At 35.3% G+C, this 26,936-nt stretch overlaps 3 protein-coding genes across 3 annotated transcripts; all 3 read right to left on the minus strand.

The window, feature by feature from the left end:
- Positions 1 to 3,405: 3,405 nt before the first annotated feature.
- Positions 3,406 to 7,843, minus strand: LOC132191324 (receptor-like protein EIX2). The gene is made up of 2 exons (XM_059606281.1): positions 5,043 to 7,843; positions 3,406 to 3,719 (listed from the first exon to the last, which is right to left on the minus strand). Exon 1 carries the CDS (start codon positions 7,841 to 7,843, stop codon positions 5,048 to 5,050), a length of 2,796 nt encoding a protein of 931 aa, XP_059462264.1. The 3' UTR covers positions 3,406 to 3,719; positions 5,043 to 5,047.
- Positions 7,844 to 16,119: 8,276 nt separating this feature from the next.
- Positions 16,120 to 20,074, minus strand: LOC132191397 (receptor-like protein EIX2). The gene is made up of 6 exons (XM_059606393.1): positions 19,646 to 20,074; positions 19,010 to 19,376; positions 18,394 to 18,662; positions 17,602 to 18,282; positions 17,001 to 17,083; positions 16,120 to 16,834 (listed from the first exon to the last, which is right to left on the minus strand). The coding sequence occupies exons 1-6, from the start codon at positions 20,021 to 20,023 to the stop codon at positions 16,120 to 16,122; spliced, it is 2,493 nt and encodes an 830-aa protein (XP_059462376.1). The 5' UTR covers positions 20,024 to 20,074.
- Positions 20,075 to 21,924: 1,850 nt separating this feature from the next.
- LOC132191466 (receptor-like protein EIX2) lies at positions 21,925 to 24,723 on the minus strand. The gene has a single exon (XM_059606492.1). It carries the CDS (start codon positions 24,721 to 24,723, stop codon positions 21,925 to 21,927), a length of 2,799 nt encoding a protein of 932 aa, XP_059462475.1.
- Positions 24,724 to 26,936: the final 2,213 nt, after the last annotated feature.

Raw genomic sequence — 26,936 nt, forward strand, 5'->3', positions numbered from 1 at the left:
CAAAAAGGCATTATATTGTGAAATGCCTTTTTTATATAATCTTTTTAGGACCGGGTTTGATATTTTTGGGCTTTAGAGCTTGGGTTTGGACTTATAGTCCATATAAATTTTTTAAGGGAAATGCTAGGTGTTCTCCTAATTGTGATGTGCCTTTTAAAATTATCGTTGAATTTGAGATTATCATTATTGACTTTTAATCTATTGGTGATTTTAAAAGCGACATCATTGTTGGGAGGACACCGAAAGAATACTAGAAGAACACCTAACATTTTTTATTTTTTAAAGCTTGAGCAGGGATTTGGGACTCCTCCCACCCGTCTTTGCCATCGGAATTAATTGAAGTGCCAATAATTTCATTATTTTCTTACAATTAATTGATACATGTAAGTATGTGATTGAAGTTACATCGATCACTAAAAATAAATAAATAAATAACATCCTTCTTTACTTGTTGTTATAACTGAATTGTAGGTTTATCATTTTTTTTCTATAAGTTGAAGGAACAAATGAAATGCTGGAACAGAGTGATCTTTGTGACATGTATGAGCATGTAAATTTGCTCTGTAATGGACTGTAGGACACTTATTGAAACCCAATCAGAATCACCAATTCAAACTTTTAACAACTTCCAACAGAAAAAAAAATAATAACAATAAATAAAATAATAAAATAATAAATTGATACATTACATTACCAGATATATACAATCAATTTACAAAGTGATAAGTAAAGAAGAAAAAAAAATTCACAAAGTGATAAAGAAGTTGCTGAGAGAGATCATCGAAGATTCGAAGGTAATAAAACAAATTGTTTAGCTTTCTAGTGGTTTCTGAGAAACTCCCAAATGATCTACTTTATCTTTTGTCAAACCTATAATTCTAAACAAATTCTTAGTCTTAAAAGTTAAGAAGTCATTCCACAATAATTATTTATTAGTCATTTGATAGCTAGTGGAGAATTATCAAACGCAATACCTATTCTATTGCAATGTGATGCACGCTGGTGAACGCTCCCCCACCTATTGGTTCAACTCTAATCGGTTCAATTAGCATTCATTAAAATGAAAATGGTGAATGCACCCACCTATTGCTGCTTTTCTTTTTATAATAAACCACTTCCTCCACCTTTTTTAAAGCCATCAAAAGGTTTGAACAAACGCAATACCTAGTCTTTTGCAATGTGATGCACGCTGGTGGCCTACTTTCTCAGCAAAGTCTCACATTGTATTATATTATAAGAGAATCACCAATTGGTTCTACTTTAAATTCTTTAATCGGTTCAATTAGCTCCGTTTCCGAACAGATTTGCAATTCAATTCCCCCATTTCTTCCTCTGTCACAAGTTCTACGAAACGCACCTATATATATATATATTAATGTTACTCCACCTTTCTTAAAGACATCAAAAGGCTTGAAAGTTGAAGCCATTCCAACCACCCACCGTAAATGGGTTCGGACCAAAAAGAAAAAATCAACGAAAAACAAACCACAGTCCCCAAGGTAAAAAGTTTCACAACCTTGTAAGAGGAATACGATTTAGTCCTCTATAATATGTATCTTTAATTTAGACTTTTTTTATTATTTTTTATTATTGTTTTGACTGTAGAAAAAGAAAGAATGAAAAGGAACAAAGCGATGGCACGAAAACAGAAAACTGAAAAGAAATGAAAGAACTAAATTGCTGAAGAGGGACGAAAGCCTTGTAGAACAATCATGGGCATGCTAAAAAAGTATGAAAACCTGTTATGATAAGTTTTGAGAGTCTATTCTATATAATTTTCCTTTTTCTTTTGGAGCTGGATCAATGTATGATTATTATTATTATTTGTTTTAAAAAAGAAAAGTACATATATCCTTCTCAAAATACTATTCCATTGTCAATGCTCCTTTCCTTGATCCCCCACCAAAAACAAATGATCAATTGTGTCAATGTGCACCCTAACTTCCATGCACAATGATCCCCAATACTAACAAAAAAGCAAAAATAACCATAAAACATTTAAAAAAATATATATATAGATTGATTTTTTTTTTTAAAAAAAAAAACAATAATTTAAAGTACTTTTTTTAAAAAAAATAAAATAAAAAATAAAAATTATGAAGTGCTATTTTGTTATTGAGGGGGAATGACATTTTTTGGTAGTTTATGAAAGGCATTGACATAATTGGTAGTTTGGGAGAGATATTGACAATGAGATGATAGTTTGAGGGTACATATGTGTGTACTTTTCCGGAAAAAAAAAAAAAAATGGTAGCTAGCTTAGAAGCTTTCGAATTTGGGCTTAAAAATTTGATAAACTTTTTATTTCAAGAATTATATTGTGAGATGCCTTTTCTATGCAAAAACAAGGTCATGCTCTTTGGTCAAGAAACTATAGTAGGTATTTACATTCCTTGGCATTACATTTTTAACAGTGAATATATATATTGGTTAAGACTCCCTGGACTGACTAATTCGAACATTTAATTTGTTATCATAATCAGTGTGTTGTAGGACATGGTTCTTGAACTTCCACATAAAATGTGAAATTGATTAACTGCTTTCTATGAGAACGAAGAAAGGTGGGCTTTTTTATTCTTCTTTTGAGTAACGTTAGAAACCATCATTTCATTCAAATAAAAAACTTTTTCTTTCAAAATTAGTGAAAGCACATAAAATGTAAAGGAAAAACCTTTCCATCGTGATGGAAATGTGGTCATAGCATTACTTCTCGTCTAGAGATGTACCTTAATGCTCGAGAGTGACACAAACTTAATTCTTGTGAGTGAAACAGGGCTGGACAAAAACTTAAGAAGGCTTGAAGGTCAACTTGCCAAAACAAACATCAATGTTTAGAATGCTGAGAGGAGTAGGCAGAAACTTCAGGGAATTCTTGACGGTGAACTTGGCTCCGAGAATTGTACGAGCATGCAACTTCCTGCTGGGAGTTGGGACAGACCATTGAACGCTAACATTTTCTGGGAATTCATTCAAGCAAATTGTGCAAAGCTGAACATACTATTGATGAGTTGGTGAATAAATTGAATGAAATTTAATTTGGAACATGCAGCTTCATCCTCGTGCCATGTACGAGCATGTAATTAAATTTATTTGGTAAGAGGCTGCAGGGCACTTATTGGAACCCAATCAGAATCACCAATTCAAACTTTTAGCAACTTCCAAGAGAAAAATGATACAACACCAGATATCTACAATCAAATTACAAGGTGTGAAGCTCAGAAAAAAAAAGAGACAAAGTGATAAAGAAGTTGCTGAGAGAGAAGGTAATAAAACTAAATGAGAACGAAAAAGAAGGCATTTTTTATCTGCAGCATCTACCCCCAATATGATATGCATGGTCAGTGAAAGCCATACTCTGGAGATTCTTCAAACTGACATATTAATTAAACATTTTGATTCAACAATATCAAATGCTTCCCAAAGAGAGAAGCCACACGGCTAATAACCACCAATTAAATGACATACAAATTGTCCAGGATGAGAACACTGAAGCATTAAAAGCATTTAAATTACATATTATAATCTCTCTGCAAATTTTTTGTCATACAAAGCATTGCCAATTGGAGTAGTACGTAGCAATTCCTGATATAATAAGCAACGAGGTAAAAGAAAACCATTAGTCTGGAGACACTAGCTAGATGGACAGCTTCTTCATGCAAAGTGAAACTTGGCATCCAGAATAAGTGCTTTGCCCTGTTGCCTTCAGTGACAATCTGCTTCTTAACATGTGCAGCAAATAAAAATAAAATGGCGAATGTTAGAGAAAAGTAAAAATAAAAACAGCCTCGTGGTGCTAATTGCTTATAATCCATATTTAATCAGTTCTTACGATAACAAAGGTAATCTCATGGAACATTTTAGGCCTTCTCCAATCCATAGCACTTGCACTTTTCTAAGGAATCTATTGTCTTCCCAAATCTATAAATGTCAAATAACTGCAATTTTTTCATCTATGAGAAACCATTAGTGCCTGAATTTAGCGTTTTGAGCCAAGACAGCCAGCCATGAGGCTGAGAGTCTGAGACTTTGGAATTTCCCCAAACAAAATTGTTGTTAGCTAAATTCAAAACGACTAAGTTTATGTGGATGCATAAAACAATTAGGGACCCTCAAGATAATGTGATTTTACAAGTATATACATTGCTTTTACAAAGAGAATTGAAGAAATGTGTTTAATTGTTGCAAGATCTGTGGGGAATGTACTTATCAGTTTGAGGAAAAATTTAAGTTTATTAAATGACTTTTTAGGCCATGATAAACATATAATAGTTTAGGCCATGGCAAAATACCTGAAAATTGCTTTATGACAAATTAAAAATAAGGGGAACTACAAGCGTCTTTGGATTGGCCCCCAAATCTACTACCTATTTTCCTCCCAAAAAGAAAAATATACCCTCAAAAAAAAAAAAAAAAAACCTAGACCCACCGAGGTGGCTGATCCATGAAAAAAAACAAAAAATTACCAAGACCCGTGGCGCGGCCCTGGTTGGTGAGTTAGGGATATTTTTGCCTTTTCCTAATTCCTGTCTTTTTGAGAACTTTTAAAGGGTTTATTTTATTTTATTTTATTTATTTTATTTTTTTATTTTTTTAATGTCAAACAGGGAACATTTCAATCATTTGAAGAGTACTAGTAATTGACAGCTCAAAAAAAAAAAAAAAAAAAAAAAAAAAAAAAAAGACAACAATGTTGTAGTGTTTAGACGAGAGGCCGGCGACAATGTTTTATTTGGCCGCATTGATGAGCTTCAAAAATATGTTTAGATGGATGTGTATATATATAAAGTACAAGAAAAAGTGTAAAAAAAAAAGAAAGTATGATGCATCCAAAAAGCATACTCTTTTTCGTATTTAAAAAGCTAGGTATAATCTAAAAGGATTTTTATTTTTTTATTTTTTTTAAAAAAAATTATAATTAGATAGAGGCAGGGCAAGAGCTACTGGCTATAAAGAAAAAAAAATTTACTATGTTTTTTGAAAGACAATGAATGATGAGACATAATTATTTGAACATAGGGAACAAATGAAAATAACATGCCTACCTTTGCTAAGTATTTTCTTGGTAGCACTGAGACTTGAAGTTTCTCAGCAGTTTGGCCTTGTTGATAGCTATTGTAACGTAGAGTCTGTCTCCCATTTTGTCTAGAAACTGGAAATAGGCATGCCTCCAAGAACTCTTCAGCACTAATGATCCGCAAACTCCCCAAAATCCAACAATGAATCCGATTGCAATGCTTGTATATAACCATAGATGTTCATAGAAGTCTGTGTCATGTTTGCTACTAGTTTGTGGACCTTGAGTTGCTGCATTTTCCGGACACTCTTTTGAAAGAGGGCTTCCACAAAGATAGGTGTTACCTACATATGAAGAATAACTAAAGGTATCTAATTGGTATCCGAATGGGATTCTACCAGACAGGTTGTTGTATGACAAATTTAAGAGGGCCAAGAAGATCAAATCAACAAGGCTGTGAGGAATTGTGCCTGAAAGGTGATTACTTGATAAGTCTAAAAACTCTAAGTTGTTCAGGTCACCAAAGTTCTGAGGGATAATGCCAATCAACAAATTGTTAGATAGGTTTAGTCCACTCAAACCCAAAAGACTTGTTATTTCTCTTGGAATTTCTCCTTCTAATTTGTTACTTGAAAGATCAATGACCTTAAATAGAAAGTAAATATCTTTTTCAAACTGCATGATAATTTTTTCTTGGAAAGTCGCATTGTAGTAGGGAATGGAATAAGTGATAGACTCCAGATTATAATATCTCTCATCCATGGCAATGAAGTTATTGAGGCATGGTGGTATAGTTCCAACAATATTATTGTGAGAAAGGTCCAAGATTTGGAGATACTTTAGACCACATAACTGCAATGGTATGCTACCAGTGAACGAGTTTGATGACAGAATAAGAACTTTCAAATATGGTAGCGATGTCCCTATCCATGCTGGTATCCTCCCAAAGAGTCTATTTTCTCCAACATGTAATATTATCAACGAAGAACAACTCATCAATGACTTGGGTAGTTCTCCAATGAAATTATTGTATTCCAAACGCAACATCTGAAGCATATATTCGTTTTCAGTAAAATTACAAATGCTTCCAATAGAATTAGGAATGCTCCCAATGAAATTATTGTATGCCAAATCAAGTCTGAACAAATATGGCATATTTGCCCAACAATTTGGGAGTTCTCCAGATAATGAGTTGTTCGAAAGGTCAAGGTATCTCAAATACCAATAAGTAACAGATCCATTCGTCCCACATAATGATGTATTAATAGATCCTTGGAACAAGTTATTAGAGAAATTCAATGACATCAAATTGGAATTTAGTCGTGGCAACGGACCATTGAAGCAATTATCACTCAAATCTATTGTAGAAGAACCCATAAATCTTGACGAAAGCCATTGAAGAGGTATGGTACCAGTGATCTGGTTATGGGAGAGAGATAAGAAATTTATGTTAAAAGAAAGGTCCCAAAACCAGTTGGGGATTGTGCCTGAGATTGTTGCATTAGATATATCAAGCCATGAAAAATTCTTTTGTGTTTGAAGCCATTGAGGAAAAGCTGGCCCCAAATTGCAAGACCCCAAATTGATGGTATCCAAATGAAATGGTGGAACCCAACTTGGACTAAACTTCAAAGACAAAGAATTAGAAGAGAAGTCCAATTGGCGTAGTGTGGACAAATTCGACAAATGTGCTTCAGTGATGACACCTTCAAAGGAATTTAAAGACAAATCCAGAACCTGAAGCTTGGAAAGTTTTCCAAGAACATTGGGTAAACTCCCATTTAACTGATTCTTGGATAGATGCAACTCGCTCAAGAAAGTGAGTTTTGAAAGATCAGGTACTTCTCCACTCAGACTATTTTGGGATAAGTCTAAGACCTGTAAATAGTGAAGATTCTCCAAAGTACTTTGTGGTATCTTCCCCTCAAAGTAGTTGGAAGAGAGGTGAAGATGAACAAGATTTATTATATTCCCAAAAGCTTTCGGAATAGAGCCTTCTAACTCGTTATAATTGAGGTCAAGAACGACAAGGCTATTTGTATATTTGAACAGCCAAGGGAATATGGAGGAATTGAGATAATTGAAAGAGAGGTCAACGATTGAAAGTGGTGAAGAAGAATTAGCATTGAAAAGCACAGGAGGAATCGGCATGGAGAGCGCACAACCACTTAGACTTAAGTCTAATAAAGAAGGAAGCATGGTAACCTTATCTGGCCAATTGACAACCTTGCTAAGGTACACAGTACTCATATCTAAGTGCCTCAAAGAGGAGAGATTAAAGAGCCAGTCAAGATTGTGGTCCTCAATCAGCCCATAGTTCCTACTGAGATCAAGAGAAGTCAAGCTTGTGAGATTTCCAAGCTGCGGTGGAATGGTTCCAGAAAGATAGTTGTTGGAAAGATTGAGATATTGTAATTTAGTGAGTGAACCAATGAACTCTGGGAGAATTGAAAAAGCATTCAAACTTAAGTCGAGGTAAGTCAAATGCTGCAAACCAAGTAATGAAGAGTTTATCTCACCATATAGATATTTGGAGGGTTCAGAGTATCTATCTCCCCGAAGATCAAGCTTGACAACATGAGCAGTTCGGTTGCTGCATTTAATTCGTTTCCAATTGCAACAATCTTCCTCCTGGCTGCCCCAAGAAGACAGCAAACCGTCATCATCTTGAAGGCTTTGTTTGAGTTTGAGGAGTGCTTGTCTTTCTTCCTCTATATATCTGACTTCTGAATTACGCAAATTCAAACCGAAACAAATTGAAGTTGCGGTACATAGGAGGAGGAGGAGGAGGCCAAGTAGAAGCAACAATGCAGCATAAGGGCCTCTCATTGTTTGACGCTCTTAAATCTTTGGGAGTGGTGGTGGGTAAGAGGTGAAGCTGAGATAAAAAGAAGTTATAATCAGTAGATCGATGCAACTACTGCTGGTTTTGGTGTCCCAAGTAAACCATATGGATATTGTATTTATATTGCTATTGGCTACAATTATAATGTAACAGTGCCTTGAAAAGTCTAAAACAAACTTGCAAATTAAAGCAAACATCAATTATACAGAAACTTCGGGGAAGACTCGACAGTCAACTTGCAAATGGAAAAAACTTCCTGCTGGGATCGAGTAGGGACACGTACAACTGAATGAAATGTTGGCGCGCAACAAGTTTCTCATCTTTTCTCGTTTTTCTAAAAAATAAATAAATAAATAAAAAATTAAACTCCCTTTCTTTCACAAAAAATTCAAAATTCATTTCCTCTTTATAATATCACATCAATTAATTCTTATTACTATTTTAAGAAAACAAAAATGGAAAAAAATTAAACTCCTTTCTTCAAACAATTTTTCTAATATTTGTTAACAAGCTGTTTATTGGTCGTAACAAATGCGTCCAACTACCAAATTTGTACTTGGTTTTGCATGACTGAGGTTTGATGGCTTAGAGGGTAAGCCGATGCAAGCTGTGTTCTGGTGTGGTGGGTGATTGTGTTGTTGTGTTAGTGTTCCACGTGAACGCTAAAAAAAATAATAATTCATATCACTTTTAATAAAAAATTAAAGAAATTAAAAACTTCAAAAATTAATTAATAATTAATTAATTATTGTCAAATGCTTCCCAAAGAGAGAAGCCATGCACACGGCTAATAACCACCAATTAAATGAAATACAAATTGTCGAGGATGAGAACACTGGAGCATTAAAAGCATTATTTAAATTACATATTATATATGATCTCTCTGCAAATTTTTTGTCGTACATAGCATTGCCAATTGGAGTAGTACGTAGCAATTCCTGATATAGTAAGCAACGAGGTAAAAGAAAACCATTAGTCTGGAGACACTAGCTAGCTAGATGGACAGCTTCTTCATGCAAAGTGAAACTTGGCATCCAGAATAAGTGTTTTGCCCTGTTGCCTTCATTGACAATCTGCTTCTTATTTGCATTGCTACGCAGCAAATAAAAAAAAATGGCGAATGTTAGAGAAAAGTAAAAATAAAAACAGCGTCGTGGTGCTAATTGCTTATAATCCATATTTATTCAGTTCTTACGGTAAGTGAGGTGAACATGTCTAGCAAATTAGTGAAAGATACCAAAGGTAATCTCATGGAACATTTTAGGCCTTCTCCAATATTCCATAGCACTTGCACTTTTCTAAAGAATCTATTGTCTTCCCATGTCTATAAATTTCAAATAACTGTGATTTTTTTTTTAATTTATTATTATTATTATTATTATTATTATCTTGATACCCCTCTATTGTAAGATAAAGATATCTGTGTATTTTTTTGTTTTTTTGGTGAGAGATGATCCAGATATTTCTATGATATGCTAAACATTTATGGCCCCAAAAAAGAAAAGATATGCAACCAATAAAATATGGGATTTTACTGATCATCCAAAATTTTGGTTGGGATGGAAAAACTTTGGATGAGACAAGTTCATAGGTAACAAAAAAGTTCATGAATGCTATATATATACATAATTATATAGTAAAAGAAGAAATCTATTACAATTATAAAGCATTAAAAATTAAGAGAAACTTATAGACCACACTCATCCTCACGATCAAGTACCATTCTCAACTTCCTTCTCATTACAACACTAACAATAGATGCCCCTATATGCCATTTTCTTTCTTATGTTTAGAAAAAATTTTAAAAAAAAATCACAAAAACTTACTCATATCAGATTCCTTATTTTATTTATTTATTTTTTAGAAACAGATTCCTTATATTTAACTAACCCTCAAGTGTTATACTACCGTGTTTTCCAATGTGTAAGAAACCAAAAGTGGTTCCTTATACCTTAGTTTAATATATATATATATATATATATATATATATATATATATATATATATATTTCTCTTTCCTCTCTCCTATTTCAAGAAAACAAAAATGGAAAACAATTATTGTGTTAGTGTGCTACGTCAACACTAATAAAAATAAAGACAAATATCACTCTTAATAAAAAATAAATAAATTAAAAAAATTAAAGAAATCAAAAACTTAAATAATTAATTAATTAATTAAAAAAAATTTTAAAAGAAAGGGAGTGGTGGTGAGCCACCCCCGAGGTGGTTGTGTGAAATTATGAGGTCTGGACCAAAACTTCAAAGAAGACTTGACCGTCCACTTGCAAAAACAAATTAACATCAATGTTTAGAGTATTGCAAGGAGTAGACAGAAATTTCAAGGAAGACTTTACAGTCAACTTGGCTCTCAGAATGGTACGAGCATGCAACTTCCTGGAAATTCATTCAAGCAAATTGTGCAAAGCTGAACATACTATTAATGAGTTGGAGAATAAATTGAATGAAATTTTGGAACATCCAGCTTCATCCTCGTGCCATGTACGAGCATGCACTTAAATTTTGCATACTACTGGGTCTTTATGACTTCCCAGGCTGTGTTTGTGATTATCAATTTTTCTTGGCTAATCTATTATAGCTCATAAAGTGACATTTCTCTTGATGGTATATGAAAATTCCACATGCTACAAAAAAGTCAAATGTTTGAAACACGCTTTTTGTCTTTGAAATGTTAGTAAGGTTTACAACTATTCAGCAATATTGAACGGTGTGAGAGAAGTCTCATTTGTTAGTTGATTGAAGAAAAGATTGTGAAGGACTACCGCCAAAATGATGTTAGCCATGTATGGAAAAATCCTATAATCAAAGGTGAGGAAACTCATAAGAAGATGGTATGAAAATTCCACATGCTACAAAAGAGTCAAATATACAAAAGCAAACATCAATTATACAGAAACTTCAGGAAATTAAGACTTGACAGTCAACTTACAAATGGAAAAAACGTCCTGCTGGGATCGAGTAGGGACACATGCTGAATGAAATGTTGGCAACAAGTTTCTGATCTTTTCTCGTTTTCCTAAAAAAAAAAATTAAACTCCCTTACCTTTACAAAAAATTCAAAACTCATTTTCTCTTTATATCACATCAATTAATTCTTATTACTATTTCAAGAAAACAAAAATGGAAAAAAAAAATTAAACTCCTTTCTTCAAACAATTTTTCTAATATTCGTTGACAAGCTGTTTATTGGTCGTAATAAAATTAATAAATGCGTCCAACTCCCAAATTTGTACTTGGTTTTGCATGACTGAGATTTGATGGCTTAGAGGGTAGGCCATATAAAAAATAATAATTCATATCACTTTTAATAAAAAATTAAAAATATAAAAAATTAAAGAAATTAAAAACTTTAAAAATTAATTAATTATTGTCAAAGCAATAGTTTGAATACTCTGAAACACACAAACCCAGCGTGACATTAATTTAATGCAAAAGCAAGAGATTCTCACCTAGAAATTTCCGCCACAGTAAATAATATTTGTTGAGATCTCAGAAGGTATATTGGGACAAAGTTCAGTAGTGTGAAATCAGAAACTGTCAAGTATTCTCTACTTTGAAGAACATCCAATTATCAAATTGTAAGTGGATTCAAGATTTCTTCAAAATTGTAATGATTTACTTCCGTCCGAGTAATTTAATTTCAAGTTTTAGTCATTATATATATATGTTCAATTAACTTGAATGTTTTCATAGGAATAGAAAAAATCATTACTCTGGACCCAATTTTTTTTTTTTTTAATCGCTTTGTTTCCCCTCATTTAAAATAAAGTGATGCCGTGTTTGGGTAAGCTTTATGTACTTCTTTTCACACGTACAAGACAAGAGTCTGCAACAATAATTTAAGAAAAAAGAAAAGAAGAAGAAGAAGAAGAAGAAGAAGAGAGCTAAAAGCCTAAAATGTCTACTTAATTAATGCTTTAGATCGAGTGAAACAAGGGCTGGACAAAAACTTCAAAGAAGACCAACTTGTCACACAAACTTCAAAAGTACTTAACACGTCATTTTTTGTCAAACAAACCTAATGCATTGCATTGCACGCATAGAACACCTTTTTTTAATTATGGGCCTGAAAGAAGAAACAAAATTAAAATAGTTGTTTAATTAGCGTGATTTGAAGCGGATGTTTTGACTGCCCTTTAATTTAGGGATGCTCTGGGGCCACCCCAAATATTTTGGCGGAAATCACTTTCACGGCCGGCCTTGGGTGGTTGGGCAGAAGGTGGTGGCCGAATTATTCTTTAAATTGATGAAATCATTTCACTTTGTTTAACTAATTTAATTTATTCTTTAATTTATGAGTTGATAGCCGGTGCACAAATTAACAAAAATAAAAATACAAACTTACTTGAGTGTCTTGGAGAAAAGAAAAGAAAAGAAAAAACAACAAACCGTTACATCAACAATTAATCAACATAATGTGTTATGGAGAAAAAAAACAAAAAAAAGAATTCAATATTATGGTTTTGAGTTTGAGCTTAAAAAATCCATAAGCTTTTTTTATTTCAAAAAGGCATTGTATTGTGAAATGCCTTTTTTATATAATCTTTTTAGGACCGGGTTTGATATTTTTGGGCTTTAGAGCTTGGGTTTGGACTTATAGTAGTCCATGTAAATTTTTTAAGGAAAATGCTAAGTGTTCTCCCAATTGTGATGCGGCTTTTAAAATTATCGTTGAATTTGAGATTATCATTATTGATTTTTAATCTATTGGTGATTTTCAAAGTCACATCACAGTTGGAATGACACTAAAAGAACACTAGAAGAACACCAAGCATTTTCCATTTTTTAAAGCTTGAGCAGGGATTTGAGACTCCTCCCACTCGTCTTTGCCATCGGAATTAATTGAAGTGCAAATAATTTCATTATTTTCTTACAATTTATTGATACATGTAAGTATGTGATTGAAGTTACATCAATCGCTAAAAATAAATAAATAAAGAATGAGACTTTTTGTCATAAGATAGTAGTTTGATGGGGTCAAATGTGTAATTCATGAGGAGAAAGTGCTAAGGCGATGTAGTTCATGGGGGCGAAAGACAATTACCGAAAAAAATAATTACTCCGAACCGAAAGAAGGTACATGACATCTTCAAAAGAAACAAGGGGACCTGTATATTAAAACGACTATTTTGGTCCTCCCGGCTGAGTAATGTAACACATTTGGTATTGGAAACATGGGTAAATCAACAGCAAATAATTTGGGGTTTTGTAGGAGATGAAACGATTAAATCAATGAATGTGGGTAACTTGTACATTTCTTACCACTTAATTTCTAAGATTTTTAGTAACGACTAATGTAAGAACTTTGTGAGACTAGCTTAATTTTCATGGCAGAGGGAAGTAAGTGACATCTTATCAACGTCTTCGGTGGTTTCTGAGAAACTCCCATTTCAAGTTCTTTTTGGTTTTTTCCTGGTAGGACACCCCTTCAAAAGTTGGCGTATATATGCCGAAATCTGCAGTGAGCACACGGTTTCTTTAGTAATAGGAAACAAACTTACAAATGCTTTAGAGTGAAACAAGGGCTGGACAAAAACTTCAAAGAAGACTCTACGGTCAACTTGTCACACAAACTTCAACAGTACTTAACACGTCATTTTTTGTCAAACAAACCTAATGCAGTGCAATGCACGGATAGAACACCTTCTTTAATTATTGGCCTGGTCGTAATTACAAAGTTGAAAGAAGAAATTAAAAAAAAAAAAAAAAAAAAGGTTGTTTAGCGTGATTTGGAGGGGATGTTTGACTGCCTTTTAATTAGGGGTGCTTTGGGGCCACCCCAAATTTGGGCGGAAATCGTGGGTAAAGCATTTTCAAGGCCTTGAAGCTTTTGAGTTTGAGCTTAAAAAATCCGTAAGCTTTATTATTATTATTATTATTGGGCTTATAGTCCCATGTCAGTTTTTTAGGACCGAGTTTGATTTTTTTGGGCTTTAGCTTGGGTTTGGGCTTATAGTCCCATGTCAGTTTTTTTAAGCTTGAGCGGGGATTTGGGACTCCTCCCACCCTGCTTCGCCATCCGAATTAATTGAAGTGAGAATGAATTCATTATTCTTTTATAATTTGTTGTCACGTGTAAATTAATATGTAATTGGAGTTACATTAATTACTAAAAAATTAAAGAAATCAACATCCTCCATTACTTGGGAAAAGGATCCTCTTTAGTCTAAAATGGACTGGAGAATATTCAGTTCATAGCTAAAATCTCTTCTTAAAAATCTTAGAACCACAAATAAAACATATGTTCCATTACCAAATGGGGTGGCCAATCACCCCTTAATTTTTTAATTTTTTTAATATGAAATAATATTTTATTATTATTTTTTTGGTGGTAGGATCAGTGTCTTATTTGTAGTTCTAGAATTTCCTTTTAGCTATAAACTGAATATTTTTCAATTCATTTTGGACCGGAGAGGATCCTATTCCCATTATTTGCCGACGTGTCAACAAGTTGCAAGAAGGTAATGGACTGCAGGGCACTTATTGAAACCCAATCAGAATCACCAATTCAAACTTTAAACAACAACTTCCAACGGGAAAATAAAAATAAAAATAAAATTACAAAGTGATACATTACATTACCAAATATCTACAATTAAATTACAAAGCGATAAAAGAAGTTGCTAAGAGAGATCGAAGGTAATAAAACAAAGGGCAGTAATATATTTTCAACGTCTTGAAAATAAATGTGTGGTATAATTGGTTCGCTTTCTAGATTGGTTTCTGAGAAACTCCCAACTTCATCTTTTCTCAAACAAATTTTAGTGCTTGCGAGTGAAACAAGGGCTGTACAAAAGCTTCAAAGAAGACTTAACAGTCAACTTGTCAATCAAACCTCTATAGTGCTTGAGAGTGAACAAAGTTATCTTTTGTCAAACAAGCTTTAATTGTTGAGAGTGAAAGGGCTGGGCATACAGAAACTTCAGGGAGACTTGACTATCAACGTGCATGTCTCTTTCAAACAATATTGGCCCTTTTCCAACTTTTTCCTGGGAACAGACTACAGTTCCCTGGATTAATTGGTGAGTTTCTAGAAGAACTCAAGTCCTGTAACTGTAATTATAAGACCGAATGAAACATTCAAGTATAGTATCGATTGATCCTTTCCAAATCAACTTCAAACTCGGTTAAAATTGTTAAATTACTGATGTAGATCGGAGTGTATTCCAAACCCATATATTATTTTATGTTTTTGTCATTTAAGTGTCGTGGCCGTCCGAACGGGCGCCGTTAGTTTGTTTTATTTTCGAGCCGACTTTATGTTGTTATTTTATTAGGGTTAGGGTTTTATGAGTCTTTATTTCGTTATTTTATTAGGTTTTGGGTTTTGGGGGTATTTATGTCATATTTTATTAGGTTTTGGGTTTTGGGCTATAAATATATGCTTATAGCCTCCATAGCAAATCAGTTTATGTTGATTTTTGATTTTGTTGAATAAGAAACTTCAGAGTTGAGCGTTCTTCTTTCTTTTCTTTCAAAACTTAGAGAGTATCTAGCTTTTGTTAAGAAGATTTCTTAGATCTTTGATAGAATCAAGATCTAGAAGTATTTATTCACTACTTATTGATGTTCTTCGCTGTAACCCACTAAGTCACGCTGCATCAATTACACTCCAATGTCAAATCCAATCTGATACCTATATATAGCATAGGATGATAACGCTCAAGCATTAACATAATTCAAAGTACACATGATCTCTCTTTAAATTTTGTGTAATAGAAGACATTCCCAATAATGATGTTTCTGAGAGAGAAGGCAATAGAACAAAGCATATAGACCAGACCCACACACATGTTACAAACAGGCCCTTTAGAGAATAGTAGACACTCTGTTTCCTTTTGCAGCAGCAGGCACAATAACTCTTGATAGAAGTACTTCTTTATTCCAAGCAAAATTTGCCATCCAGTCCATGGCAAATCTGCTAACTGACATGTGATTTGAATTACGAAAAGCATCAGTACTGCTTCTTTAGCACGTGCAGCAAATCAAGAAATGTTAAATATTAATTAAAGAAAATTAAAAATAAAAACGGCATCATGATATGCCAATAAATCTGTAGGTCTAGCAAATTGGTATATAGTTTTCTTTAGTAGAGGAGAAAGTTAATAGCTTCAACAAAACCCAACATTTATATTACCATTACAATTTAGAGAGGACAATGAAACTACAAACATGAATTATTTGAAAGAAAAGGAAACTATTGGGAACAACATTTCAACGTACCTTGGCTAAAGGATTTCTTGTTACCATTGAGTCTTGAATTTTCTCAGTAATTTGGCCTTACGGATAACTATTGCTACATAGAGCTTATCTCCTATTCTCTCTAAGAACTGGAAATAGGCATGCCTCCAAGAATTCTTCAATAACAATGATCCACAAACACCCCAAAATCCAACAATGAATCCGAGTGCAATGCTAGTATAAAACCATAGATGTTCGTGGGAGTTTGCATGTTCTTGAATATCGTCTTCTCCTTGTTTGCTACCAGTTTGAGGAACTTGGGCTGTTTCATCTCCTGGACACCTTTTCGGAAGAGGCAAGCCACAAAGATCTCGGTTACCTGAATATGCAGAAGCACTAAAGCTTTGAAGCTGGGTACCTGATGGGATTCTACCTGACAAGTTGTTGTTTGCCAAATTCAAGTAGCTTAGTAAACTCATAGTAGTTAGGCTTGGGGGAATTATGCCTGAAAGGTAATTTCTCGACAAGTCCAAAGACTCTAATCTCTTCATGTCACCAATATTTTGAGGAATAATGCCAGTCAATAAGTTTCTAGATAAGTTCAACCCAATTAATCCTAAGAGACTTGTTATTTCTCTTGAAATTTCTCCTTTTAATTTGTTGCTCGAAAGATTGATGACTTTTACTAGTCCAAGAGTTTTACTATACTCAAGATACTTTTCTTTGAAAGTCACCAATAAGTTGTCAATGTAGTCAAAATCGATAATAAAGGAGGTCCTGGAAGAAGGAAAGTATGAATGATCAATGCTAACATATGAACTTTGTGTTTGAGTCATGACAATAAAGTTATTGAGGCATTTTGGTATAGTTCCTGTAATACTGTTGTCAAAGAGGTCCAGGATTTGAACAGATATTAAACGACATAATTGAAATGGTATGTGACCCATGAACAAGTTTGACGGTAGGCGGAGAACCATCAATTCTGGCAGGCTTCTGCCTATCCACGTTGGTATCCTTCCAGAGAGTCTGTTTTCTTCAAGGTCTAGTAGCCCCAATGAAAAGCAGTTCATCAATGACTAGGGCAATTCTCCAATGAAATTATTGTTACGTAAATGCAATGTCTGAAGCCAGTCTCTAGAAGCACATATAGGGTCTGTTTGGCAAAGGCAATGGCCCAGACACTGTTCACCATTAACCCGTTGATCGACTGCATCAGATTTTTTAACCTCAAAATTTGTCACCCTTTTGACCATATTGCCCCCCTTAGTTATTGAATTTTTTCCACAGAAAATCCCTATCACTGTAAAGGCCCCCCCCCCCCCCCCCCGCGCCGAGATTGGATTGGTAGGAATTGGATTGAAAGAAACAATCGAATCCCCGCATTTGCAACAATTGCGCCGCCATTTTGGTTCTCTTATCCTATCCTAAAAGGAAATGGATTGCATTTCCAGGGATCCAAATTCTAGGGGTTATTGGAGTGCAGATCTTTCATTCTTGGACCAACAATGGTTTCAGCGAAAAACACCGATCCAAAGTTAGGGTACCTGACTTGAAAGGACACTGAGGTGAAGCTGCCGCGGCCGACTCGGGTCAAGAATAAAAATCTGGCGCCGATCCAGATCACTGCTGAACAGATCCTCCGCGAGGCCCGGGAGCTCCAGAAGGCGGAGAAGATCCGTCTGCCAAAGAAAAAGATCATCGACGCCAACGAGCTCGCCAAGTACTGCCTTCTTAAGTGCAAGGAATTCGACGATCGCGTCCGCCAGGTCCGATGGAACACCAGCGTCTGAATAAAGTACGCGCAGTGGGAGGAGTCGCAGAAAAACTTCAACCTCGCGCGCAACGTGTGGGAGCGAGTGCTTGAGGTCGACGATCGGAACCACACACTGTGGCTCAAGTACGCCGAGATGGAGATGAAGAACAAGTTCATCGACGACATGCGCAACGTCTGGGACCGCGCGGTGTATCACCTGCCGAGAGTGGACCAACTCTAGTACAAGTACATCAACATGGAGGAGATGCTCGGCAACGTCGCTGGAGCCAGGAAGGTGTTCGAGCGCTGGATGCAATGGATGTCGAACCAACAGTGTTGGCGAGCGTACATCAATTTCGAGCTCCGCTACAACGAGATCGAGCATGGTAGGCAGCTTTTCGAGAGGTTTGTGCAGTCCCACCCGAAGGTCGGCGTGAAGGAGAAGAGTCCGACGTAAGGGTAGAGACCAGTGCTGGAAAACAAAAGGCAAAAAAAAAATGAAGGCTAAAGGGTAATTTTAGGAAGTGGGTCATGAGGGTTACGTGTGCAATGACAGGCTGCACAGTGTCTAGGCACCCTCAACCCGGTTGCCAAACACCACCATAGAGTCAAGGATTCTCCTAGAGAGATTATTGTTTGCCAAATTAAGCATGGTTAGCAACATCATATTTCCCCAACAGTTAGGGAGTTCTCCAGATAACAAGTTATCTGAAAGATCAAGGTAACTCAAGTTCCCATTTGTCTCATATATGGATGTAATAGATCCTTGGAACATATTATTGGAAAGATTCAACACCGACGAATTTGAATGAAGTTGTGGCAAAGAACCACTGAGGAAGTTATAACTCAAATCTATTAAAGGAGAACCAATAAACCTTGTCAAAAACCATTGAAGAGGTATGGTGCCGGTGATTTGGTTATGGGAGAGATTTAAGAATTCTATATTGGAAGAAAGGTCTCAAAACCAATTGGGAATGGTGTCTGAAATTCCTGAATCAGATATATCGAGTTGTGAAAAATTCTCTTGTGAGTGAAGCCATTGAGGAAAATTTGGGCCAATTTGCAAGAGTCCAATCTAATGACATCCAAATGAAATGGTGGAACCTAGGCCGGACTAAACTTCAATGACAAAGAATTGAAAGAGAAATCCACTTTGTGTAAGTTGGAAAGATTTGAAAAATGTGATTAAGTGATATCACCTTCTAAAGAATTTGAAGACACATCAAGAACTTGGAGCATAGAAAGTTCTGCCACACTTTTGGTTAAACTCCCATTTAACTGATTTTTTGATAGATACAACTCTCTCAAGAAAGAGAACTTTGTAAGATCGATTACCTCCCCACTTATGTTATTGTTTGACAAGTCTAATACTTGCAAGTTGTGAAGATTCTCCAAAGTTTGTGGCATCATGCCTTCGAGGTTGTTGAAAGAGAGGTCAACATCAACAAGAGCAACCATATCCCCAAAAGCTTTTGGAATTGAACCTTGTAACTCGTTAAAACGGAGGTCAAGAACGACAAGGCTATTGGTAAATTTGAGCAGCCAAGGGAATATTGAGGAGTTGAGCTAATTAAAAGAGAGATCAAGGAATGAAAGTGGTGAAGAAGAATTAGCATTGGAAAGCACATGAGGAGTCGGCATGGAGAGCTCACAACTGAAACGTAAGTCTAACAAAGAAGGTAGCTTGCCAACCTTATTCGGCCAATTGGCTACCTTGCTAAGGTTCACTAGGCACATATTTAAGTTTCTTAATAATGAGAGATGACGGAACCAGTCAAGATTGTGGTCCTCCATCAGCCCAAAATAGTTCCAGCTGAGATCAAGAGAAATCAAACATGTGAGATTTCCAAGCTGTTGTGGAAATGGTTCCAGAAATAGTGTTGTAGGAAAGATTGAGATATTGTACGTGATTTAGTCAGTGAAGCAATGAACTCTGGGAAGAATGTGGAAAACTCATTGGAACTTAAGTCCAAGTAAATCAAATGTTGCAATCCAAGTAATGAAGAGCTTATATCACCGGAAAGAACCTTACTGCCTTCGAAGAAATGCTTTCCCCGAAGGTCAAGCTTCACAACATGACCTGTTCGATTGCTGCATTTAACTCCTTCCCATTTGCAACAATCTTCCTCGTGATTGCCCCAAGAAGACAGTAGGCCGTTATCATCCATCAGGCCTTGTTTGAATTTGAGGAGTGATTGTCTTTCTTTCTCCATGCATCTCACTTCTGAATTATGAATAGCTTCTTCACGTTTCACAGAGAGAGAGAAGCCACACGGCCAATAGTGATACAAATAGTCCAGGATGAGCACACTTAAACATTAACAAAAGAAAATTTGGTAACTCTTGATATCAACACCAAGCTGGTAAAAGAAAATCATTAGGCTGGAGGCCCTGGATAGTGGATACAGCTTCTTCATGCAAAGTAAACATTCACTATCCAGGTCAAGTGTTTTGCTCTGTTCCCTTCAGTGGAAATCTGCTAACTGACATGGGATTTGAAGTATGACAAGCATCAGTAATGCTCTTGGAATGTCTAGCAATATATAATTAATGGAAGATACCAAATTAATTTAATCCCATGGACCATTAAGTATCCGAATTCTCAGCATGGGAGAGACATCAAGGAAGAAAATTTTCCTTTGACTTCGGTTAAAATTTGGAAAAAAAATACAATTTTTTGGAATAAAATTTGCAATGTACCACTTTTTGTCTGGTAAAAAAAGACAACAATGTTTTTTTCAAAAAAAAAAAATCAGTAAGACAAAAATACCCATACAAATGCAAAACATAAAAGAATGAATTGTAGGTTTAGCAGTTTTCTTTGATAAGTTGAAGGAACAAATGAAATGAATGAAATGTTGGAATAGAGTGATCTTCGTGACATGCATGTATGAGCATGTAAGTTTGTTTGGTAATGGACTGCAGGGCACTTATTGAAGCCCAATCAGAATCACCAATTCAAACTTTTAACCAAAAAAAAAAAAAATTACAAAGTGATAAAGAAGTTGCTGAGAGAGATCGAAGGTAATAAAACAAAGGGTGGTGATATCTTTTCAACGTCTTGAAAATAAATGTGTGGTATAGTTGGTTCGCTTTATAGATTGGTTTCTGAGAAACTCCCAACTCCATCTTTTGTCAAACAAATTAATTTTTGTGCTTGCGAGTGAGACAAGGGCTGTAGGGTTATCTTTTGTCAAACAAGCTTTAATTGTTGAGAGTGAAAGGGCTGGGCAAGCAGAAACTTCAGGGAAGACTTGACTATCAACGTGCATGTCTCTTTCAAACAATAATGGCCCTTTTCCAATTTTTTCCTGGGAACAGACTACACTTCCCTGGGAATTCATTTATTAATTGGTGAGTTTGTAGAAAAACTCAAGTCCTGTAACTGTAATTATAAGACTGAATGAAACATTCAAGTCTGGTATTGATTGATCCTTTCCAAATCAACTTCAAACTCAGTTAAATTACACCCCAATGTCAAATCCAATATGATACATATAGCATACGATGATAACGCTCAAGCATTAACATAATTCAAAGTACACATGATCTCTCTTTAAATTTTGTGTTATAGAAGACATTCCCAATAACGAAGTTTCTGAGAGAAAAAGGCAATAGAACAAAGCATAAAGATCAGAACCACACAGCTGTTACAAGCATGTCATTTAGAGAATAGTAGACACTCTGTTTCCTCTTGCAGCAGCAGCAACAACAACTCTTGATAGAAGTACTTCTTTATTCCAAGCAAAATTTGCCATCCAGTACATGGCAAATCTGCTAACTGACATGTGATTTGAAGTACGAAAAGCATCAGTACTGCTTCTTTAGCACGTGCAGTAAATCAAGAAATGGTACATATTAATTAAATAAATTAAATTAAAAATAAAAACAGTATCATGATATGCCAATAAATCTGTAGGTCTAGCAAATTGGTATCTAGTTTTCTTTAGTAGAGGAGAGAGTTAATGCTTCAACGTACAAAACCCAACATGGCAACATTTATATTACCATTACAATTTAGAGAGGACGATGAGACTAAAAACAGGAATTATTTGAAAGAAAAGGAAATTATTGGGAACAACATTTCAACGTACCTTGATTAAAGGATTTCTTTTTAGCCTTGAGTCTTGAATTTTCTCAGTAATTTGGCCTTGCGGATAGCTATTGCTACATAGAGCTTATCTCCTATTCTCTCTAAGAACTGGAAATAGGCATGCCTCCAAGAACTCTTCAATAACAATGATCCACAAACACCCCAAAATCCAACAATGAATCCGAGTGCAATGCTAGTATAAAACCATAGATGTTCGTGGGAGTTTGCATGTTCTTGAATATCGTCTTCTCCTTGTTTGCTACCAGTTTGAGGAACTTGAGCTGTTTCATCTCCTGGACACCTTTTCGGAAGAGGCAAGCCACAAAGATCTCGGTTACCTGAATATGCAGAAGCACTAAAGCTTTGAAGCTGGGTACCTGATGGGATTCTACCTGACAAGTTGTTGTTTGCCAAATTCAAGTAGCTTAGTAAACTCATAGTAGCTAGGCTTGGGGGAATTATGCTTGAAAGGTGATTTCTCGACAAGTCTAAAGACTCTAATCTCTCCATGTCACCAATATTTTGAGGGATGATGCCAGTTAACAAGTTTCTAGATAAGTTCAACCCAATCAATCCCGAGAGACTTGTTATTTCTCTTGGAATTTCTCCTTTTAACTTATTGCTCGAAAGATCGATGACTTTTACTAGTCCAAGAGTTTTACTATACTCGAGATATTTTTCTTTGAAAGTCACCAATAAGCTGTCAATGTAGTCAAAATCGATAATAAAGGAGGTCCTAGAAGAAGGAAAGTATGTATGATCAATGCTTACATGTGAACTTTGTGTTTGAGTCATGACAGTGAAATTGTTGAGGCATTTTGGTATAGTCCCAGTAATACTATTGTCAGAGAGATCCAAGATTTGAAGAGATGTTAAATGACATAATTGAAATGGAATGTGACCCACGAACAAGTTTGATGATAGGCGGAGAACCATCAAATTTGGCAAGCTTGTACCTATCCACATTGGTATCCTTCCAAAGAGTCTGTTTTCTCCAAGATCTATTAGCCCCAATGACGAGCAGTTCATCAATGACTTGGGTAATTCTCCGATGAAATTATTGTTACGCAAATGCAATGTCTGAAGCCAATCTCTAGAACCACATATAGAGTCCGGGATTCTCCCAGAGAGATTATTGTTTGCCAAATTAAGCATGGCTAGCAATATCAAATTTCCCCAACAGTTTGGGAGTTCTCCGGATAACAAGTTATTTGAAAGATCAAGGTAACTCAAATTCCCATTTGTCTCACATATGGATGTAATAGATCCTTGGAACAAATTATTGGAAAGATTCAACATCGATGAATCTGAATGAAATTGTGGCAAAGGACCACTGAGGAAGTTATAACTCAAATCTATTAGAGGAGAACCTATAAATCTTGTCAAAAACCATTGAAGAGGTATGGTGCCAGTGATTTGGTTGTGGGAGAGATTTAAGAATTGTATATTGGAAGAAAGGTCCCAAAACCAATTGGGGATGGTGTCTGAAATTCCTGAATCAGATATATCGAGTTGTGAAAAATTCTTTTGTGAGTGAAGCCATTGAGGAAAATTTGGACCCAATTTGCAAGAGCCCAATCTAATGACATCCAAATGAAATGGTGGAACCCAGGCCGGACTAAACTTCAATGACAAAGAATTGAAAGAGAAATCCACCTGGTGTAAGTTGGAAAGATTTGAAAAATGTGATTCAGTGATATTACCTTCTAAAGAATTTGAAGACACATCAAGAACTTGGAGCATAGAAAGTACTGCCACACTTTTGGTTAAACTCCCATTTAACCGATTTTTTGATAGATATAACTCTCTCAAGAAAGAGAATTTTGTAAGATTGATTACCTCTCCACTTATGTTATTGTTTGACAAGTCTAATACTTGCAAGTTGTGAAGATTCTCCAAAGTTTGTGGCATCACGCCTTCGAGGTTGTTGAAAGAGAGGTAAACATCAACAAGAGCAACCATATCCCCAAAAGTTTTTGGAATTGAACCTTGTAACTCGTTAAAACGGAGGTCAAGAACGACAAGGCTATTGGTGAATTTGAGCAGCCAAGGGAATATTGAGGAGTTGAGCAGATTAAAAGAGAGATCAAGGAATGAAAGTGGTGAAGAAGAATTAGCATTGGAAAGCACATGAGGAGTCGGCATGGAGAGCTCACAACTTAAACGTAAATCTAACAAAGAAGGTAGCATGCCAACCTTATCCGGCCAATTGGCTACCTTGCTAAGGTTCACTTGGCACATATTTAAGTTTCTTAAAGATGAGAGATGACGGAGCCAATCAAGATTGTAGTTCTCCATCAGCCCAAAATAGTTCCAGCTGAGATCAAGAGAAATCAAACTTGTGAGATTTCCAAGCTGCTGTGGAATGGTTCCAGAAATAGTGTTGTAGGAGAGATTCAGATATTGTAATTTAGTGAGTGAACCAATGAACTCCGGGAAGAATATGGAAAACTCATTGGAACTTAAGTCCAAGTAAATCAAATGTTGCAATCCAAGTAATGAAGAGCTTATATCACCTGAAAGAACTTTACTGCCTCCGAAGAAATGCTTTCCCCGAAGGTCAAGCTTCACAACATGACCTGTTCGATTGCTGCATTTAACTCCTTCCCATTTGCAACAATCTTCCTCGTGATTGCCCCAAGAAGACAGTAAGCCATTATCATCCATCAGGCCTTGTTTGAATTTGAGGAGTGATTGTCTTTCTTTCTCCATGCATCTGACTTCTGAATTATGAGTACTATTCAAAGCGAAACCAATTGTGGTTGCAGTACATAGGAGGAGGCCAAGTAGAAGCAACAATTCCGCACAAGGGCCTCTCATTGTTCATTTAATATAAATATAATCCAAGTGAAGCACATGGATTGTATTTATATTGGTATTGGCTAATGTAACAGTGTGCCCAAGTCAAGAGTATTTATTTATTTATTATAATTCAAAAGACATCCAAAGCAGCCAAAGAATTTAATAAGAAAAGAAGGTTCATTGGAACGAGAGTTGTAGGGTGTGAAATCAGAAATTGTATTGTCAAACAAGTCTTCTATTGGCGCAGTCAATTAACTTGTCAATCAAACTGCTAGTGCTTGAAAGTTGAAAGTGAACATGGTCATCTTTTCTCAAACAGACTTTTAATTGTTGAGTTGAGTGTATGCAGAAACTTGAGGGAAGACTTGATTATCGACGTGTCTCTGTCCAAGAATGGCCCTTTAATTTCCTAACTTTTTTTTCCTGGGAACAGACTATTGAACACTACAGTTTCTGGGAATTCTTTCAAGAAAATTGTGTGAAGCTTCTTATTGGAGATCATCTCAGTCTCAGCAACCGAAATTTACGGCTTCCAACGAAAATATTTCTCCGGAGATCAAGCGTCAAACAACGTGACCTTTGCGTTGCTGCATTCAAATCCTTTTCATTTGCAGTAATCTTCCCGACTGCCCCAAGAAGACTGCTGATCCTAGTCATCTCTAGGGCCTTGTTTTTCTTTCTCTATGCATCGATCTGACCTCCGAAGTACACAAATTCAAAGCACAGTGAAGAATATTTGTTGAGAAGGTTTATAATTGGGACAAAGTTCGGTGTGAAATCAAAAACTGTCAAGTATTCTCTACTGCATCTCAAGTATGGTTGAAGACAATTTTCAAAGTGTATGTTAGAAATGGGTCTTGGGCCTAACTCAACCCAAAAGCTAGCTCAAGAGTTGAGGTTTCCCCTCACCCTTATAAATGACCCATCTCTTTAATACCCAGGCATCCAAGCCAACACGTGCGACAATGGGTGACGGTGGGCCACAGCTAATTGGGGTAGGCTCTGATACCATGTTAAAAATGGGTCTTGGGCCTAACTCAACCCAAAAGCTAGCTCAAGAGTTGAGGTTTCCCCTCACCCTTATAAATGACCCATCTCTTTAATACCCAGGCAATGTGGGACTTCCAACAGTGTAAGTGGACTTTAAGCTTTCTTCGTAATTGTAATTATTTACTTCCGATGACAACAATAAGCGTCAGTGCTACAGAAAAAAAAATGTTAAATAATGCACTAAAAATAATAGTATTACATCCCCAATGCCCAATACTTATGAATGTTTTTGTTAAATAATTTAATATAAAATGAATTTAGGGCGGCTATATCTAGATATTTGTGCTTTGTGACAACACTACCAATTTAATATGAGTTTTTATTTTTATTTTTATTTTTATTTTTTATTTTAAGAAGTGTAGGATTTTTGATAATTTTGGTTTAACTCTAATTAGAGTACATATGTTGTTACCAAACTAAGGAATAGGAATAACTATTCCATTCCAGTTTTCTCTATTCCTGATAATAGTTATTCATTTTCTTAACGGAATACTCAATTCGCAAACTAGACGAGTAGCATTTTATGTTTTTTTTTTTTTTTAAATGTTGGTTTAATTCCATTCACCCAACTGTACATTTTCACAAAAAGATTTTTTAAATTAAATTATAATGTATGTAGTTGTTAAAAAGAAGCGTGACAACTGAAAGAGGAATAATTAAGTTGGAAGATAAAGAAACATTCTTAAAGTAAAATATTTTAATGATAATAATTAAATTATAATATATGTACGTAGTTATTAAAAATGATGTGGCTTTTAAAATTACCATTAAACTTGTGATTGATCACTATTAAATTTTGATCAAATGATAATTTTAAAAGTTACCTCATTTTTTAAAGGACATGAGAATATAGATTATGAAGGGAGAGAATGTGCTTTAAGAGGGAAACAAATGGGGTTTGATACCTATGCATTGGGTTTTGGTGGGTTGCAGGTTTCACTTCCTCGTGAAGGTAACAGTAACCCAAAAAAAAAAAAAAAAGGAGGGGGGGAGGAGGGTGGGGGAAATGCAGTTTACCCATCTGAAGTTTCAGGAGTTTTTCAATTTTAACTTCAAAGTTAAAAAATTGACAATCTACCCTCTGAAGTTTCAAAAATTGACAATTTAAACCTTCCGTTACTAATTTCCGTTAAATTGGACGAAGTTTTTTTTAAAAAAGCCTGAGGGTAGTGATGTAATTT

Source organism: Corylus avellana, chromosome ca1 (assembly GCF_901000735.1).
Source record: "Corylus avellana chromosome ca1, CavTom2PMs-1.0".
NCBI lineage: Eukaryota > Viridiplantae > Streptophyta > Magnoliopsida > Fagales > Betulaceae > Corylus > Corylus avellana.